This window comes from Nestor notabilis, unplaced genomic scaffold (assembly GCF_000696875.1).
Source record: "Nestor notabilis isolate BGI_N333 unplaced genomic scaffold, ASM69687v1 scaffold4316, whole genome shotgun sequence".
Lineage (NCBI taxonomy): Eukaryota > Metazoa > Chordata > Aves > Psittaciformes > Psittacidae > Nestor > Nestor notabilis.
The window spans coordinates 38,085-59,139 of record NW_009932203.1 but is presented as its reverse complement, the minus strand read 5'-3'; the positions used below and the strand labels follow the sequence as shown (position 1 = coordinate 59,139).

General features: G+C 36.4%; 1 protein-coding gene across 1 annotated transcript in view; it reads left to right on the top strand.

Moving 5' to 3' along the window:
- Positions 1-3,931: 3,931 nt before the first annotated feature.
- Positions 3,932-21,055, top strand: part of JAKMIP1 (janus kinase and microtubule interacting protein 1) — a 42,747-nt gene continuing 25,623 nt past the window's right edge. Inside the window, exons 1-2 of the mRNA XM_010016245.1 lie at positions 3,932-4,060; positions 10,414-10,908. Of these exons, the coding sequence (XP_010014547.1) occupies positions 3,932-4,060; positions 10,414-10,908 (624 nt within the window). The remainder of the gene's footprint in view (positions 4,061-10,413; positions 10,909-21,055) is intronic.

Here is a 21,055-nt window from a genome sequence, read left to right as displayed (position 1 = left end):
AGAGCTAATGGAAAAGAAATTGGAAGTTATGATTGGAAAAATGTTCAGCTGATTGTTTTTCTAGGTTCCTTAAGAATTTAATAGATTTCCCTAAATATTTAGCATAAATGGCGTAATAATGGTGTAATACTTATGTAAGAATCATGTTGAATATTTTGATCTCTTGCACACCGGTCACCCAAACTGCTGAGCAGTTCATTCAAATCCAGTCAAGTTTATTTTTGTTCTTTTTCTTGAATGACAAGTGCCCCTGTACCTATTGAGACATTCGATATCTTCCAGAGACTGCTGAAAAGGTGACTTGTCATTTAGAAACTATTAATCCTTCCTGTCTTCTTTAAGTATAAAATATACCCAGACGATCTTAAGGTTTGCAGTAAGTGTGTAGAACTCACAGTGCAAGTGGTTATTTTTATTCTTGGAGTGATTGTGGAACTGTATTATGGTGGTTTCATGAGCTTGCCTCTCAACTGCCACATGGTGAGTTAATAAATAGATTGTTGGGTTTAACTTCTGAGTCAGTAAAGTAAAATTTTGTCAGAGTAGAATATTTTTTCCTCCTTTTTCCCATTGTGTTTACAGCTTGTTTTGTTGGTTTTACTTTGTTTTTTTTTTTTTTTTGGTTTTTTCTTATCCTGACCTTTATCCAAACTGTAAACGGTGTAGTCAACTAGATGGGAATCCAGGCACTCACTGGATCTGACCTTTCATTTGGGAATTAAGGTGCATGCTCTTCTACTCAGGCCTTGTGTGTCTGGGTCTTGTGCCTGTCTTAGTGTATAGAGAAGCTTTGTGTTGCCATAGTTCCTGCTTTTGAAATAGATAGGCTGGAAAGTGTATCTAGGGAAGAGTAAAAATGGAAATGCTTCTATGCTCACTAACAAGTTTAATGGGTTCCTTTGTTTTTTATTTTTCTTTTTTGATATTTTTTTATTTGCTTTTTTTGTTTCTTTATCAATGCCTATGAGAGAAGAGGATGATTTTCTCCTGGTCCTGTGTCTAAGCTTTTAATTCTAAAGAGTACTTCAAAGAGTGGTGCTGAAGTCTTTATTTTTTAAGGCGGTTAAGTACTAAATGTAATTTAAACAGCTCTAAATAATTCATATTATGTTTAGAACCTGACATTTTTGAAGGTGGACAACAGCATGATTCTGGTACCTGATTGTTGGACCATTATTGAGGTTGATGGTGACTTTGTGATAACATATGAACTCTACAATCACTGACAGTTAGTGCATGACCAGGAGTTCAGAGTTAGTTCGTATTTATGTAGTGCATAAATATAAGTTTAGATATTCATATGGAATGGTATAGTATCTTCATAATATGTTTGAGAACATCATATGGTCAGGAGAGATTATTGTTACTGAGCAATATATACATGGTGATTTCAAAACACTACATATCTGAAGTCTCTTTTTATGTCTCTTGATGTCATGTGTATCCACATAAAACACAGTTACCCCTTTCTCATTTTATCGATGTAGAAGCAAAATGTTCTTTATTCCAAACTGTAATTGAGATGGGGGCAGGAGTGGATATAATGGGGTTAAAATTCATGTAGCCAGGCCAGGAAGGGATGGCTTTTGGTTTCCTTAATTAAGTTAATCGCCTACTGAATTAAATCATATATAATCTGACTGCATCTGGAATTTTGTTTTAGCAAGGGTTTCAGGAATAATTCCTCCATAGATTCTGAATGCCCCAGATGGCCTTTGAGATAAGGAACAGTTCATTTCCCCTTCCACGACTGTAAATGCTGTGGAGTTATTATAGATTGGATTTGCGCATCTATATTATTTTAGATTTTCTTTAGACATTGACCAGCAATTTGAAATAGTAACTGATTTTGGATTGAAATTTTCCATACAGTTATGGATTTTGGATGAAATATACTGATTAAGTGTTCATTAGTTTTAGTCTTCAGCATCAGAGAAACTCCTCAGATTAATAGCATGAAATTCCTTTATTAAGAACAATGATTCCTGAAGTTTCTTCTGCTCGCTGAAGGGTGCTTTGTTCCAATTTACTATAAGAATACTGCTGATTTATTTGTTCTTGAATGAACAATTGTGTAAAATCACACAAGCAAAACCATTGTTTAATTGTTTCGTAAAGGAAACAAATACAATTAAAATCTAATTAACTTTCCTGTTTTTTCATAAATTATGCATTAAAAATGCTCCATAGAATGAATTTAAGGACAGATTAGATTTTATTGCGTAGGATAAATTGATTATTAAATTTCAGAGGAAAGACATCTGATATTATAAAGGAAAGCAATTATTTGAGTCAAGTTTCTCTAGCAAATAATTGGCATAGCTGGTCTTTTTTCATGTGCTTTTTGTGAATGAAAGAACTCAATGGGAGTGTTGTCAAAAAGACTTGGATTTGGCGTCCTGAGTTCTGTTCACATTTTGTCTGTTTCGACTTGTCATTTTGAGCAAGGTATTTAACTCCTTGGTTTCCGCTTACCAGTCCTCAAATAGGAGAATAAAACTGTATTAATACATATAAAAGTATTTATATACTCCCTTTATATATAGTCTGTAAAATATATATAATATGTATTAGTTGAAGTCACCAAATGGTGCTTGTCTGTGCACACGTGAGGTATTGGTTATTAACCCTTTAGAAAGTATGTTCTAAGAATGCATGTGATTTTCATTCTAATACAATTTCTAAAATAACTCCCAGGTGGGAGTAGGTTTTAAAGAACAACTTGCTGTTTGATGGCAATTTGGTAGCAATTTTCTTGGAAATATAATTCTTGGAAATATAATGTAGTTCAGTGTTAAAGTAGGAACCCATTTGCGTTTTCAGCAATTTGATGATGAAAATTATGCAGATTTAAAATATTGTGGATATTTAAAATGAGCATAGGATTTGGAAACTAACCCAGCATTGATTGCATGTGTTGCTCGGTTTGTTCTTGTGGAGCACCAGGTTATTCTTAGGGGAGAGCAGAGAGGAAAAAAACCTGCAGATTAAGCTTCTATAACTACCTATGAACAAACTAATTGTGGGATTTCCTAATTATTGCAATTAGGGTTCTTTGTCTGATATTGATATTCTCCTTGATTACATAAAGCTGATTTAAATAATTGAATACTTTCTAAGCTTAGAGGCATGCTGGGGAATGAAAATGAAGTTAAATCACGTTCATACTTTGATTAGAGCATTTCAAACAGCATCAACCCTTAACATAAGCAGTTTATATATATATGATTTTTTTAAGAAGTAATTTTAAAATGTATTTCCAGTTTTGTGATTCCTTTTCCATATATCCTGATGCTGTGAGACCCACTGATAATTATGAATATTGTATGATAATTATGAATTGTATTATGAATAATACAATTACGAATTATCACTGATACAGTAAGGTGAGAAGTATTTTCTTCTTACTACAGGAAATAAACCATTCCCACTGAAATACCACCAGCCTCAGTTAACTTATGGTTGTCCCTGTGCCTCTTGGAAATCCTGAGCATGGTCCACACAGGTCTTGAATGAGATATGATTTCTGTTTATGTGTTATCTTCATCATAACTGCAAAGAGTTTTATTTCTGTGGACACCAGATTATAGTGGATAGGGTTTAGAGTAAGTGATGAAATATTGTGTAATTTTTCTGATCTGTTACTTTCAAAGTCTAGTACACTATGCAATATAGTATACACTACAAGGAGGTTCGGTGTGCTTTAAAACTGGATGTTAAGTCTGATGGTTGATTCTGTTCAGTGCTGTAGCCTAATTCTATTCCTACTGCTTTGTTTCTTCCAGGGCATGAGAGACAGCTCGTATGATGGCAGAGATTTGTGTGAAAGATTTTGTTGAATGCTACATGGCTCTTCAATGCTGAAAGCAGAAGGCAGTAGCTGGTAGCTCAGTGTGGAGCAAAATAAATATTTTAAACTTCAAAAATAATTATGTCAAAGAAAAGCCGTGCCAAGGGAGAGAAGTCCGACATGGAGATTGAAGCCCTTCAGGCTGCTAATGAGGAGCTACGAACTAAACTAACCAACATCCAGATAGAATTCCAGCAAGAAAAAAGCAAGGTATTTGTCTTTATTTTCTGATCATTCTTCTTAACAGTAGTACTGTTAAAAACCAGCAGAGCTTGAATTTCAAACTAATTCGCTACTAAAATGCATTAGCTGTAAAAGAAAACCATGACAAATAATCAAAATCAGAAGAACTCCTGATGAACTGGAATTGGTGCCAACTATTTTGAATAATGTGCAAAAGAAAGCAAATATTCCCAAACACCCAGTCATAAAAATTTGCAGTCACAGCAATACAAATGGCATTATCTTAGTGTGACTTAGAGGCAACAACGGAGTTTTGTATTTGATTTTAGCACCAGAAACTGTATGTTGTAAAAAGAAGTGTCTTCAAAGTCAAACATCAGCACCATATTCAAAGCTTGTCACTTTAAATGCTTATGGAAAGTGTAAGTTAACTGGAGATGATCTGTGTATGTGTCTTGATTTGTTTTGCTGAGGTTATGTGCGCCATTGCTCTGAGATGTTCAATGATGCATCCAATTGTTAATCAAAGAGATCCATCAATATTTGTCTAGCACATGTTCAGTAGATATTTTTTTAGTTATTTTGTCTTATTTCTATTTTGTTCTGTGTCACTTTTTATATAGAAATACAGATGTGAATTTTATTATAATCTTAATTATAATTGCATTAAAAAGCATATAGTTATAAAGTTACGTTATACCTTGGATGGAAGAATGAATTAATTTTCAGTGTTTAAATTACTCAGATTCTAAAAAAATCTACAAAAAGATTCTACAACTCTAAGTAGATTTTAGCCCTCAGATGCCTCCGAGTTTAATGCTTTCCCTGTAATATGTCGAGTTTAATGCTTTCCCTGTAATATGTCAAGTTTGATTCTGATTCAACTAAGAAAAAAGTGTAGCAACAAGACCATAATAGCTCTAGGAACATTTGCTATAACTAGTCTGCTTGTTTACCTATATCCAGTCTGGTAAGAGTTGTTTCCATTTGGTTACCTATCTTTCTAAAGTTTGAGAATTGCGTATTTTCTGGTGTATTGTCATTGTTATAAGAGATACATCTGTGTATTGTGTACATATATGTGTAGAGAAATGAGTGAGCTCACGTATGTAATGTGTAGGTGAATATGAAAGAGGAAATTACAGCCAGAGTGCTCTAAAATCCTACTAACTATACAGTACAAACTGTAGTAAATTCTGCAGCATGTTGGAGTGCCTTTCTGGTAGGATGAGGGAAAGATGTCTACAGCCTCTCACACAGCTTTGCTGTGGTGCTTGCTTTAAATCACTTGACTAGAATTGAACCATGTTATTTTATTTCCCACCATCAGGACAACAGCTTGCTCTCTGTGCAGTAGTTGCATAGATACCTTGACTGACAAGATCAGTAAATGACAGCCATAGAGATTTTCTTCTTTAGACTGCAGCTTAAAAATCAGTAGCAAACCCAACAGAAATTACAACTTGCTATCAGAAAAGTAAAAACAGCGTGCCTCGAGAATTCTAAATGAATTAGATGACTTTATTGTAACAGAGGTAAGAGAGAATGGATTAAAGCTGGTAAACAGACAGCTCTGTGGCCCGTGGGACATAACTGTATTAGGAAAGGTAACAAACTCTTGTGGGGCCAATTCATTTAATTTAATTCTCCTAAACTATTTTGGCCCTCACCTAAATGTCTATATTAATGACTTATCTGAGGAAGAATCTTCTAACTGATGAGAGACACAACAAATGGAAATTAATCTTAACATACTTCTGCCTGCAAAATACCTGCTTCTCTGACATAAATTTTTACCCAGGAGACATCCAAAACTTTGTGCATATTTTCCCAGTACATTTTGTTTCATTTGCTGTTGAGCCATTTCAAGAAATTTCTCCTGTAAAATTGTTCTTCACGCTTATGCAGTACCTGGTACGATATTGATGTTTGCAGTTCTTTGAATATGCATCATTGTGGATCTTGCTCCTCTGATTTACAAGCTGCTGTATTCATTTATGTTGCTTAAGGTTTGAAGCAAAAGTTATGGCATTGCCTGTCTCTTGTTTTGGGAGCACTTGTTTGACAGGTTTGGGCAGCCTGTTGCTAGATAGCATGTCCCCCTGGGATTATAGGTTTGCTGCCACCTATGCAAAATCTGGAGCAGGAAATGCATGAACTGAACACAGGCTTGCTCATTGCCCTCTCTGCTACTGGAAATGTTTGTTTGGAAGACATGCAAAACTTGGGTATCAAGTAACAAAAAAAGTCTATCAAAGCACAAAAATTATACTTATTTTAACATGAATGGAGGCAGGAATCACTCTAATAGAACTCTGAAGTCCAGTGCAGCAAGCACAAGAACTTCAGTGAATGAGTGTGGTCTTGGCAGTCAGAGTCAAGAAAATGTGTATCAGCTCAGTGGTTTTATAAATACCTATGCTGACATCCTGTTTAGGAGGAAGTATTACAAAGTACCTGTTCCTCCTGAGGTGGTTAGCAAACATTAGAAGATAGTCTTTCAGTACTTCAGGTGATATTTCTTTCTTGATAGCAAGGCATTACAGTGTTTGCTGTCACTATTGCTCCATCTTCAGCAAGTTCCGCTGTTGCTTTTAAATATCCATATTCTGCTTGTGACTGTACATTTATAGAGTTGAGAGCAGAACACACCTAGGAGTTAAGATAAATGAGAAGCTTCAACTCAGTTACCACTGTATCACCTCACGATTTTATATTCGTTTTGTAAGTCCTCATGTTTTCCTAGATTTCTTTGGGGTTTTTGAGCTTTGATGTCAGATGTTGAATCTGTGTCTAAGAGCGATTCCTTGTGGGTTAAAAAAAAAAAAGTATCTATTTTCAATATGTAAAATTAAAGTGGGACAGCATGTCATACTGTCAAAACATCTTCATTTACTGGGGATTAAAAAAGTCGTATGGAAAAGAGCTATGGCCAGTATGTATGGAAGAACTCTAGATACAGCTGTTGATTTGAGAATCCAGACATACTGAATATATATATAAATAAACATTATTCCCATCTGCTATTTTTGGAATAAGCAAGGAGCTGGTTAATTTACTGAACTATAAGGAGTGTACTGAACAGCAAGGAGGCACTAGGGTATTGTAACTGGGAATGAAATATGGTAACCCTCTTGGAGCAGGGAAATGGATGAAGTATTGTTAAAACCATGTATAATCTACTGCTTCCACTACTGACTGGAATTACAAGGAAGCACCTCCCTTTGGGCAGGTTGTTTCCTGAGAACAGTTGAAGGGCATTTGAATTCAGCTGTTCTCTACACTTGACATATAAATGTAAATTCTCAACACTTGAAAAAAATTACTAAACTAAGAGAATTTTAGACATCTGCCAAACATTGGACAGTAAGTAACAAAGTTATTTAGAATGTGGCACTGTTACTTCAATCAGAATTCAAAATTAAATGAGTGAATATGCTAGACATGATAATGCAATTTCTAACCCTGGTAAAACAGATACTGTGGAGGTGTGAGACATCAATATGCAGATATTAAGCAATGATTATCATTAATTTGGAAGAATCAACAAAGAAGTATTAGGAATAGTGTTGGCAGCAGTTGGAAGGATGTGATCCTTCTGCTCTGCTCAGCACTGGTAAGGCTACATGTGTAGTGCAAATATCCTATGATAATATAATCATATTGTTTTAAAGAAAATCCTTCTTTCATGTGTTGTTCAGGCATAGCAAAGAGAAGAAGCAATGACTTTGGGCATTATTTTCCCAAGAAGCTAGCTTCTGCTTTGACAACAATTTTGTATCAGTGTGCAGAGATTATTAAAGATTTAATTTAGAAAGACAGAAAATATTTGTTTTATTGGTGCCCTGATATCCTGCCTGAGTTTGTTTCCCTATTGACTTCATTTTTTGGTTATACTCCATGTTCTGCCTATGAGCAGAACTGTTTTCTTCATTAAAATAAAATAAAAAAGTGTCAAAAATTAAAAAAATGCAAAGTGCTTTAAAGTTTAAATTAATTTTGAAACTGAGACTTAGTCATATGGGAAAATGCCACACTACTATTTTCATTCTTTCAGTTGCTCTGGAAGCCAGACCTGAGCAGATCTGCACAGTGTGCAGGAAAGAGGGATGGAGGGAATGAGGGAAGGACAGCTTATCGCTTTCGGGAAAGACCAAAGAGACAGATCTAATTTCCTGCCTTCTCTGACAAGAAGCAGTAACAAGAAAAGATTTTAAAGACCTTCAGAATTAGTATGCATCTCTTTTACTGGGTCATGAGGAGTGATAGGCATTTAAGATGCAGTGTGAAAATCCAGAGGTTTTAGAAAGGTTCTTACTCTTCTTGTTTACCTTGCTGTTGCTGAAGTAAAATGACTAGTGATATACGATAATATTCTATTACTCAGAGTGGTTTAATATGTATTCTCACAGACAGCAACAATTCATACAGATGTTGCCTTTCCTCAAATCAGTGAAAGATGAAAATGAGCAAGTGCTTCTCCAATGTTTCAGAATCCGTTTTTTGTGTATTAAAAATCCTTTTAGGAAGCCACATTCATTAATGTGTTGTATTCAAAACTGACTTTCAGTTGCATGTTTTGTGTACAATATTACTAATTTTAAATTATTGTAGTTCTGGAGCTATATTAACCTTGGTTATATACGCTATTATACAGTGTATTGTCCTATGTATTGTTACTAGGATTTATTGCTCAGTTTTATTTTGATTTTCTTCACTCATAAGTAAGGAAATAACTAATAGATTTAAGCAGATAATAAGTGTTTTTTCATTTGCAAATCTGTTCATCCACTGGTGATAATAAATAGGTAAGTGGCTTAGCTTTGTTATAGCATCATAGAATGGTTTGGGTTAGAAGGGACCTTTAAAGTTCATCTAGTCCAACCCCCATGTCAAAGGCAGAGGTGGGAGAATCTTAGATTCTCCTATGGAATTGGGAACCCTAATGCAAGCAATGAAAAGTAGTGCTATCCATGATAGGTTTAGAACTAAATGTCATCCCACCAGAAGAAATAACACATAGATAACTCCTGCAGATAATATCCAATAGCGAGACTTACCATTTTTGGTAAAAATAAATAAATCTATCTTTTGTCATAAAGATCTGTTATCTGAATCATCCTGGAATAGGGTAACAGTACCTGTGCATTAAAATCTGCTTCCGATGGTGTCGGAAAGGATGGAAGAGCTTTTACCTTTTTAGCTTTTTTAGAGGCTTTAGAGCTGTTACCTTTTCCACAGCTGTAATTACAGTGCTCTCCCACTGGTGTTTGGTCCACAGATTACTTTCATGCAAATATAGATACCTTTCCTCCCTCTCCTGCTCCAGCCTTTTTCCTTTTTGTTTTCATTTTCTTTTATTTTTTAAAATCTAGGGTAAATTTGAATTGATTAATTCTCAAAGTTACTGTTGAAAATAGCAGGATTGTAACACCTTCTGCGCAGGGAAAGTCTGCTGTGCCAGCTGTCTGAATATTTCAGGTGGAAGTTCAGACTCTGGAAATCCTATTGTCAGTGCTGTGGGTTTAATGAGTAACATGTTGGTCTCATTTTATGGTCACTCTTAACTTAAGTAGTAATCTTGGACTCATTGCATGAGTTATATCTGAGGTTTTTGAGTTAAGACATGCCATTCTTCCTAAACACACGTAAGTGCCCGCTTAGATCCGCCTTGCTTTCAATAAAGAAAATAATGATTTCTGGGCCTTTCTTGGACTAGTATTATTGCTTTGAATTAACACTTTTGTTTTGACTGTAAAATTCAGGACCGTGCGCAATAATTTGTTTTAATTAAACCTTCACAGTAAATGATAGCCTGAATATTAACATTAAAGATCTCCCATCCTTTCTGCACTAATCTGAGGCAAGTTGCAAATCTGGCTTAGTTTAGCATAAATTAAATACATTATATGACTACAGATCCAGCTTTGTATAGCGTAGATGCAAGCTCTGTTAAAAACACTGTGATGGTGACTAACATCCAGCCTCCATGAAGGACTGTTTGATATGTACATTTGTATTGCCACTCAAGGTTAAAACACAAGTCTTTGAAATCTCTGCCTCTGTCTTTGCTTTAGATAAGAAGTACATGTATAGAACCCATGTTTTGGCAGTCACTGTGATAGGGATGGTAGAAAGATGTTATGCTGTGCATGATGAAATACATTTTAGCCTTTCAGGTATACTCTAATTGAGAAGCAAGCCCTTCTTATTTTTTCTTTTTCTCTCCCTCTTCCAGTTGTTTGCTGGAGAGAGGGGTGTCTGCTATATGGTCTTTTTGAACACTCTGGATGAATTTTAATGTTTTAGGAAAAGCTTCCTTGGTGACTTTTAAAAGTGTGGTAGCACTTGCTAATCAATATTTTACATTGACGTTCCAGGTGGGTAAACTGCGAGAGAAAATCCAAGAGGTCAAGCAAGAAAGGGAGCAGGAGCAGCACAAACACACTGCCTATGTTTCTGAACTGAAAGCCAAGCTCCATGAGGAGAAGATGAAGGAACTTCAGAGCGTCAGAGAGCTACTGATCCGGCAGCATGAGCAGGAGGTAGCGAGGATGGTGAAAATCAAAGATGGTGAAATTCAGCGTTTGCAGTCGACAGTCAATGTCCTGCGGGACGGGGCAGCTGACAAAGTGAAGACAGCGCTGCTGAGTGAAGCAAAGGAGGAGGCTCGCAAGGCGTTTGATGGTGAACGGCTGAAGTTGCAACAGGAGATCTTGGAGCTGAAATCTGGCAAAAAGCAGCTCGAAGAAGCTTTGAACAACATTATGCAGGCAGATAAAATGAAGGCTGCTGACCTGCGCATGGCCTATCAGTCCCATCAGGATGAGATTAATAGAATAAAGCGGGAATGTGAGAGGGAGATCCGCAGGCTGGTAAGTTCATTAAGCAACGCGTGCTTATTTCAGTTTATGGCACGTATTAGTATATTGCTGTATGTATCCATAAATATCAAACCACTCTTTTGCAGTGACATGTTTCACCATTCCTGGTTGGTATGACAGGCCACTATTTCTGCTACGTTCTCCTCCTTACAGCAAAGATGAACCTTGGCTCCATTGCTAGCCCAACCCCATCCAAAGCTTTATGTCCCACCATATGGAAAACAGACTTCCCTTTCCCACTTGCTCAACTATATTTCCTTACAAAGTCCTGTTGACCAAAACAGTCAGGCACTCCTCATTTGGAAATGCAAGAACACCATTGTGAGATGGCAAAATTAACTTTTTTGAGAGCTTTTATATTTTTATTGGAGGAAACAATTGTGCTGAAACAAGGCAATGTCTTTTTCTGCATCGTTATTCAGGTCATTTGATTTTAAGTATTGTTTCCCTTTTTTATTTTAAAAAAAGTCTGTGTTTTTTATATTACAGCAGAAAAGTTAGGAGATGGGGCAGGAGGCCACTTTCATGCTTCATAACCCCTAGGACTTCAGCACAGATGGCAGACTATGCTGTTTGTATAAAGTTGAAAACCAGGCTATATTTCCCGGCAGTGCATCCCCCAAATATTTCAAATTATTCAACTTTGTAAAACGTAGAGAATCTCAGATAGGCTGTACACAGTAGTACATTTAGAGAGGTGATCATCAAACAGTGCTTCTGTTTGGCACTGTGATGTTTTCCATATGTATTTATATATATGATGATTAATCTGCCTAAACTAACAGTGCAATATCTATGCAAATAAACTCTAAAATTATAATAAGCATAATATTTATTATATATTAAGAAGTACAGACTTTAAATGGAATGAAACAGAGGTTTTCTTAAGAAAAATGTTTTATCAGTTTATGTCTACACAGGTATGTCCTCTTATTTCTTGTATTCCTTAGGAAGAATGATGGTAAGGGCAAGCTACAAATGTGTAGTATCTGTTTAATGGCGGTGATTTTCTGTCTGAGACAGAAAATGAAGGCTTTTAATGCAGTTAATATTTATGCTTTAAATAAATTAGACATTGATCAAGTGTCAGGGGTATCATTTCCTTGATTAAAGACCAGTATAAAGATTGACAGTGTGAGGTTCTGTGTAAGCATAGTTTCTTTCATATTTTGTTCCATATTATAAATGTAGAATTTTAAAATCATGACAGTGAAATACAGGCAATTTTAGAGAGTGTTAAAGAGGAGAGGAAGTTGCTACATGGTGGAGTGTGTTTTCTCCAGAGAACCATTTCTAAATAAATTTAACCTTCTCAAAGAAGGTTACCTCACCATGAAATAGTGAGGTGAGGCATCCCAAATTCTGTCGTCCCAGACTGCCCCAGTAAACATCCCTATACCATGTCATTGAATGGTATTGTAAGGAAAGCACCTAAACCTCTTCTCTTTCAATAGTGTAATCTTTCAGCCTGCTGCGATGTGAAGGGGATGAAGGCAGGCACTCAGCGTTTTCTGTCCGCACAAAAAAACCCTGTAAAGTCATTCAGAATTTTAGTTGGAGCCTTACTGGGCCCCTGTTACTCACTATATCTAAAATGGTGTCTGTATTAGGAGAGTGTGTGGATGACTTGTTTCCTATTCCAAGCGCCAGAGGAGGCCTGCCGTCAGTCTCATGGGCTTTCACTGGAAATGTTCATATCTCCCCTGTTGCTGATGAAGTACAGGGGGAAAATATCAGTAGCCTGTTATTGCCCTGTAGTGCCTCAACTCCTTTTGTATAATGAGTTTCAATTTTTTCATTAAATTTTGTGGTTTGTTTTAATGAGGTGGAAGTTTTTCTGCTAGGAATTCATAGCAATTTAGACAGTTGTTATTGCATAGGGCACTCCTTAAATCTGGAGTGAGGTAAAAAATACTACAGGGTTACTAGATGCTGCTCTCTTCCTCTGGGAGAGCAAGTGGGATTATACAACCAGATCATCAGGATATCCTTCTCCCCCTCCCCCTTTTAATTAGTGCAAGGGATGAATGCCTTGAATTTCAGATTAACTGTATCAGATGCGGATTTGGCGTACTGGGTTGGTTTATTCCTACCCTTGTGGGAAGAAATGGCAAGGAAGTGTCAGGCAGTGTTGTTAATATTAGTGCAGTTCTGTAACTGAGTTTCAATTAATGTGCTTTTTTGTATGTGTGTTGTCTTTTATGGTGCTATTAAGAAATCAACATCTTTAGTATTAAAAGACTAAATGGGCTGGCCATACTGTGATTCAAATTCAGACAATGTAATTCAGGATGCAGTGTCTGATTTTCTTGTTGGACTTTGCTGATTAATTTTGCATTTTAGATAACAGGTTAGTTTTTCAAACGTATTTCTTATGGACATTGCAGCTAAACCCCCCCCAAATCCATATTTTTACCATTGATAGTAATACCCATGACTAGTTGAAATAAAAACTTGCATGTTTGCCATCAAAAAGAAAAAAAAAATGTACTGAGAAAGGGGAAAAAAGCAGAATCACATTGTCGATGAATGTATGGATACTATTCCATTAAGTACATAAGCAGCTGTGCTTGTATTATCCACATGTCAGTATTTTGGAATTATGATTAATTGATTTTGAGTTTGTCTTCACAGTTATGAATTGAGCCATCAAAAATACCCAGTAAGCCTCAATAGAAATGAGATTGAATGGGAGAAATCCTAGTGCTGCATAAAGGAAGGTAAAAGAGCTATTTGGCAGAAAATATAACACAATTTTTCTCTGTGCAGTTTGAGATTATATCAGAATTTGGCAGTTCCTGTAATTGAATTAACATAACAGTGATATAAATGTTGTCGTTAAGAAATAATTGTTGAAATGGATCCTTCCCTCAAAAAACAAAAAAAGGAAAATATATTCTTGTGTATATGCATTGGCACAATGTGCTGGCAGCTAAGAAACTGGAAGTAAAATAGCCAGTAACAAACTGGAATAGCAAATGAAACAGGTCTTAAAAGTAAGGAGACTACTTGGAGAATATGATAAGGAAGAAAAAACAGCTGTTAATTTTTTCAGCCAATATCTTCTGAGTAGTTGAGTCTCAACAGTTGTATTGTTCTGTCAATATAGGATGAAAACACTGCTGACACAGGTTCTGATACTTTACTTGAAAACAGAAATAACATTAAACCCCAGCAAATAGGAAAAAAAACCCAAACCAACAAAACCCCCCAAAACCAAACCAAACCAACAAACCAAACAAACAAATAAACAAAAAAGCCCTAAACCACAACCAACCAAACAAAACCCCCAGAAACAGGAAACTGAAAAATAATCTACATGAAGGAAAAATATTAAAGCCTGGTTTTATGGATTTGTATTTTTTTTATGTACTTTTTTAAATATATGCATCATCATAATTGTACTTTTTCATTCAGGAAGCTTCAGTATAAAATGCCCCAAAGGATACATTCAGCTGAGGGCTGCATAGGCAAGCATGCATATACCTAACTAACTGTGTCAACAGGCTTCTGTTTTAATGGCATCCTTGTAAGCAGTATGTCTGGTTTCGTTCTGAGGTCTAGGCTGATACAAAGTACATTTAATACAGACCTGAGTAATGATGAAGCAGTTGAGTTTAAGTTGTGTTTCTAAAGTAGCTTGAAGAGCAGAACTGTACTACAGGGGCGTTTAATGTTTTAATCTAAATATAAAAAAAAATCCATAAACTAACAGCTTGTTTCAGTCAGGTTTTTTTGGGCTTCAAGCTTGCCATTTAACTAATTATTTGGTTTTAAACCCATGTTTAAAGTTAGCTTCCAGGGGTAAGTAAAGTTTCTCTCTTTTGCCTGAAATTGCTGAAGTAGCATGTTCAAATTGGTGGTGAGTTTTAGAAACAGACCAACTTTATTCTGTTATCAGCACAGCTGTGAAGGAAGGCATGAGTATTAAATATGTCATATTAGAGGTCACATTCATTCTGGGACTACCTACACACTGTTCTTAAGAAGGCTTTTACTTTGCAAAGCACGTTTCTCTAGATACTGTTTTGGCAGAGATAAGAACAATGAACACTTCCAAGTGCTTGCCTTGGTAAATATATGAAAAAAAGCAGTCATTAAATGTATATTGAATTATGTTATCACTGATTCATTCACTTATAGTATTTTTTAATAAGAAGGGAACTGAGTGTTTATTTTTTCAGAAACTGTTAATAGAAACACAATATTTAAATATTCCTAAACAGCATGGATTGAATTTAACTGAAAAACTTATTTCACTTTAATGTAAAATAGGCCCAGTTTTCTGAAAAACAAAAGTGTAAAGAATTCCACTGATCTTACAAGGTACACAATAAGATCCATGTTTAAGAGGGCATACAGTATATCAGATGAATTAAATTTGCTTTCTTCAATTGTATTCTCAAATAACCTAGTAAAAAATGTCTGAAGAGTAATGTGACATTACTGGAAAAAATTCCTTTTGTTGTCAATAGAATCAAAGTAAAAAAAATTAGTTTTGGGAGTGATTTACAGAAGTTGCTGATGAGCGATGACCAAGAATGAAGATAGACGCACTACTGAAGTGTTCTTAGTCTCCTTAGTCCAAATTACCTAGTTTCATAATTTAAAGACTCCTTCCAATGTGGCCCTTTCTTCTGTTTGGTGTTTACCAAATCATGTAGTGCAGTACCTGGAAGACTACATTTCAAACTTTCAAAGATTAAGCACTGTTTACAGGTAAATATCAAGGCAGTTTCTCTGGGAAAAACTCTTATGGAATATGTTTAAGTACACATTTATATAGTGATTTTTAAAAACTATTATTTCAGTTCTGTATCTGTGTGTATTGCTGTATCTCGTGACTTAAGTGAAAGGTTCTGAAAGTCTGAGGGCAGCAAATTTTCAGAATTAAGAATTAGTTTGTTACAGTTCAGGACAAATTCAAATTTCAGCTCCAGTCCTTCACAAGTTAGTATTTATTTTAACCTTGCACAGCTTTTAATGTGTTTGTCTGCCCATGAGTCCTTAGTGTGTTGCTTAGCAGTGGCATTCCATATCTGAACTGCAGGGTCCTCTAGAGGTCATGTGGTCCAATATCCTGCTTGGAGCAGGGCTGCCTTGAAAGTTGGATCAGGTTGTTCTGGGCATCCTCCATTCCAACTTGAAAAATCTCCAAAGATGGAGATCCATGGTCTGTGGGACAATCTGCCCCAGTGCCCAGGCACTGGGGAATTTCTTTCTTCCTCTTTCCTTTGATTGCTACCCTTGTCCTTTTTCTGTGCACCTCTGAGAACCATCTGCCTTATTTATTTCTGTATTTAGATAGTTGAATGGATATCTGCAATTGTAATGCATCCTGCAGTCTTCTCTTTCGCTGAGTGAGCAAGCCTGGCTCCCTAAGCCATTCCTTGAATGCCCTATGCTGCAGCCCCATAGTGGTCTTACTGGCCTTCCTCCAGTTTTATGGCACTTGTGCCAGTTTGTCAATACCTTTATGCTGAGGATCCACAAAGTAGCTGTGCTGCTCCTGGTGTGGCTTCACAAGTGCTTAATGAAAGGCTAAATCACTTCTCTATCTTCTGGCTACTGTCTTCCTGATTTGGCTCAGTATCAGGTTAACTTCAATCGTTGCAAGCTCTCACCACTGACCTATATCCAGCTTGTCACCCAGGACACCAGTGTCTTTCCTTTCTTTTTTCTTTTCTTCTTTCATTCTCCACCTTGCAGAACTGCCAACTTCAATTGGTGTCCTTTTATGCTGCCTTTTCTGCTGCAGGAAAATAAATCCTCCCAGGGCCAGGATGTTGTATCTGCCTAAGGCAAACTTTATAAGGATTTTTTGACTCATTTCTCCAACACGTCAAAGTCCCTCTGAATGGTGTTCCTGTCCTCTAGAGCAGTAACAGCTCCCCCAAATTTTGTATCATCCACACATCTGGGGATGGTGCATTCCATTTCTTCACCTGGGCAGCTGATGAAGTTGTTAAAATGTGTTATTCCCTTCAGTTTGAAAGGGGTAAAATTTAGATGACCAAATAAGATACTTTTACTTTCCAAGAGATTCAGCAATTATTTTTCAGTAACACATGAAAAATAATAGGATACAAAGAAAACCCCAAATTACATCTTTTATAGTGGTGGCAGTTATTTTCTAATAGCATGCACTTCCTCCTGCATACCCATTACTAGGATTTTCCCATTTTAGGGCGGTGAAATTCATATCTTTAAGTTATGTTCAACAGTGGGGGTGATGCAGAGACCTTTAGTTTCTCTGGAAGTTCTGCTGCAGAGGGACAGTTGGGGCACTCTGTGGTCCTCTGCTGCCCTGAGAAGTACGGAGCCTGGCTTTTCTCACTTCACTTATGCGGCCACACACGAGTTCTGATTCCTAACCAAAATCTTCAATTTTGAGACTGGAAAGCTGGATTTTGAATAGACCATATGCGTGCAGTCGTGCATGGTTGGGTAGAGCCTGCTATAGCATGCTTCTTATCAGCCCCTTAAACCCGCATGTATTTCACGCAGCTGCTGATATCAAATTGTAGGCTGCTTCCCTGGATTTTACCATCTGTTTGAGACACGTGTTTCAGCTGCATTCCAAGGCTGAGCTGATCTTCTGCAAAGATCTATTCACCACCTCCAGCATTTTAGGACTGACTGCAAATAATACTTTACTTTCCATCCTCTGAAGATTTATGCTTGTCCTCTCAGAATCTAACACGGCAGCATTCCACCCAGGCCTTGTTTTTTCCTGAATCAAGCAGATCTAATGAAACCTTTTTATAATGCAGGCTCAGCATTTTGTATTTATTCTTGGTATTTTCGAAGGACTCTGCTATCGTAGGTCACAAATCTGACTTTCGTATCTCTTTACAAAATACGGAACACTATCAAAATGCACAGAAGTTATGTATGCTATTGCACCTGGGCAAACACCTCCTTAAGTTTGCATTAGTTAGTCCTTTTGCATTTTCCATCTTTTTGACTTCTAGTTCATTATAGCTCTGTCAATGAACACTTGTAATAGGTAAAAGGAGAGATCCAGTAGTTGGGACTGCAGTCAGCTACAATAATGCAAGGTGCTTTTGAGAAAGATGTGAGAAACCTCTTATCAGTAAGTTCTGGAATTGTCTGCCCCTATGGTGTTTCTTGTATAATTTATCAAAGCTTTTAAAATCTGCCTTACCTATGAGATTTGCTTATTTCAAAAATTATGTGGGAAAATCTATTGGAATAGATTAAGAATAAGTCCCAACTACTTATGGCTAGACCACTGGATGGCTGTCATCTTTTCTCCCTCTTCCTCCAATGTTCCTAAATAAAAAGCAAACATTTATTTAAATTGGTGGCCATGTCTGGTGTACATAAAGCTATGCACAATGCAGGAATAGTTTAATTCCTCCCTCCAGGTGGGATTTCAGCTTGGGACACTGTTGTTAGGTCTTAGTATCCCTTTATAAATGTAAAAGGTGTTAATTCCATTTAGTTCTATCTGTAACTGATTTTTTCTTTTATTGTTTTTTTTGTGTTGGTTTTTCTTCTCCTAGTAACTAGCAATCCTTCTGTCAAGTTAGTCCTATCATCAGTGTCAAGCATTTAGTATAAAGATTAATTCAATTTCTTCTGGAGAAAAGCACTGTAGAATTTTCTTCTGCAGTTGGCTAGGAGATAACTTTGATAAGGATGAGTAAAGAGGAAGGTCTGACACTTGGCAGTGCAGCAGCTGGCTTTTTCCACTTTGAAAACTGAGTATGTCACTGCCTTGATAGATACAGCTTTTAATTCCCTGGGAATTTCTCTTTCAACTTTGTTTGAGACTAAAGTTCCCCAAAGGTCTCACTTTCTTTCACTTTCTTTCTAGCTATTGAAGTGTGGGATAATTGGCAGGGGATAGTTTTTTCCAATGGCTGGCTTGGTTCTATTTCATGTTTGATAAATATTTTTAAAACACTTATTTCTGCTCATTTCTCTTAGCTGTCAGGAGACGATTAGATACCTGGTCTTATCACTGTAATTTTGACACAGGCTATAAGTGCTAGCTCTTCATTGATATAATGCAGGTAAACTGCTATGTTCAGCACCTAACATTTGAGCAACACAAAACCCATTAATTACGAAACAATACTTTAGAAAGCTGTGATTTTAACCAAGAGCTTTAGAGTTACTTCTGCCATCCAAGATGATTTCTTAGTAATTTTGCTCCACAGCTGCTTGTGGATGATCTTACTTTCTCTAAAATCCTCTTTCAGAGGGTATTTCTGCTACTTTTCTTGTCAAAGCATGTAACTGAAAATGTTCTAACCTCATGTTTCTCCACTGCCTTCCTATCACAGACTTGTTGGTCTGAATTGTACCTTGCATAAAGAAAAGTGTGGCTATTCTAAAATGCTTTTAAATCCATGCAAAACAGAATGTGAAAGAGTTCATGTGACCCTGTTGTGTAGCTGCAAAAAGTGGGAAAATTCGTTTTAAACTGAGAACAAATTTTAAACCAAGGCAGCCAGGCAGAAGGACTTTCTGGGATAATATATTTGATTTAACATAATATCTCTTATTTGATACAACATAATACCAGTAGCCCAGTGCATGGGTTGTGATGTCATTGTGCTGAACATGTAGGAAGAAAAGATAGATGGTCTCTACCTTTTGTATCTTAGTGAGATGTCTCTAATAAATAGTAGTACAGGGAAGAATACACAAAAGCAGTATTTACAGTTTTTTCATCATTTCCTTTGTACTTTAAAGGTGTCATGGAAAATGAGATATAGGAGGAATTTGAGGAAGGTCAGTCAGACAACTAAATGGATATTTTGGAGTGTCCCTTGAAGTAGGAACATGAAGTAGGTCACTTGAAGCATGGCAGAAAACATGAAAATGCATGACTACATATATGGCAAACAGGTACTGGGGAGAGGACATAGCTCCCTAATGCTGGATAAGGGATGAATGGACTCCAGTCAGGCTGTGAACAGCTTTGACAGTGAGAATGATTTTTGTTGTTGTTTAATGTACTAAAAAGAAAATCATCTTAGAGAATTCAGAGATGAGAGTTTTGTGAAAAGATCATCATTGACAGCAGCATTCACATTGGATAGTAAGCAGACATTTAAGGTCAGAAAAGAGAATGTGGCAATGACTAAGGCATGACATAAGAACTCAGGTAAAATTCTGTGTGTATGGATTTTAGACCTGATAGGCAAAAAGAGTCTTTAGATGTAATCAAATTACACCCAGGAGAGATCAGAATTAAAGATAACAACTGTTTTATCTATGTAAGTGATATATAGTTTGGGGATGGCTCAAAAGTGCTGTAAAACAGACATTAAAAAGCATGAAAAAGAAAGAAATGCTCTGCATTTGTAGAGTAAATGTAAAGTAACAAATTCTGGATGCTGTTTGGTGAAGGAACATTGTAGTCATAGGATGCAGAGTGAAACCTTTAAACCTGAGAGGTCATGAGAGGACCACTAATTATTTCACTTAGTATCATAAAAGCTAATGATGTTCAGCTCGTCTACAGTATTCATAAATGATAATTGGAAAATATCTCAAAATATGAATGTGTATATGTATGTGTACATGTATATGTACACTGCAGGTGTTTGTGTCTGTACATATATACGCATATCAGAGAGAAAGTGACCAAAACATTTGTGGGAAAAGCAAACTTATATATGTAGGAAAGTTGAGAAGCTTTTAAGCACACAGCTTCTTAATCTGCTGAAGGGCTTGTGCACTTGAAAGCTTTCTTTCCAACTCTTGTCATTTAGTCTAATAAAAAATATCCCTTCTCTTTTAGACCACGTGGATTTCTAGACAATCTTGCCTATGGCTGTGTTGCTTCTACAAAAAGGACAAAATAGCAAGCAGCAGACCCAGATTAATCCATTTTGATTTTCATTTACCTAATGGAACATACTGCTTTCCCCACTAAAATAAAGACCTTAATACATGGTGTAATTACATAAAGATGTTCTCCTTTATGCTGCCAACTTCTTTTTCTTTGTGTAGCTGAATGTGCAAGAATTTGAGGAAAGAGTAGTTCTCCAGTGATACAGAACTGGCGTGGAGACTTTGAGCTTTTACAACTATTAAAAAATATAAAACTAGGCTAAGCTAAAGTCTTCTCTTGTCAGCTTATGCTCAGTTTAAACCT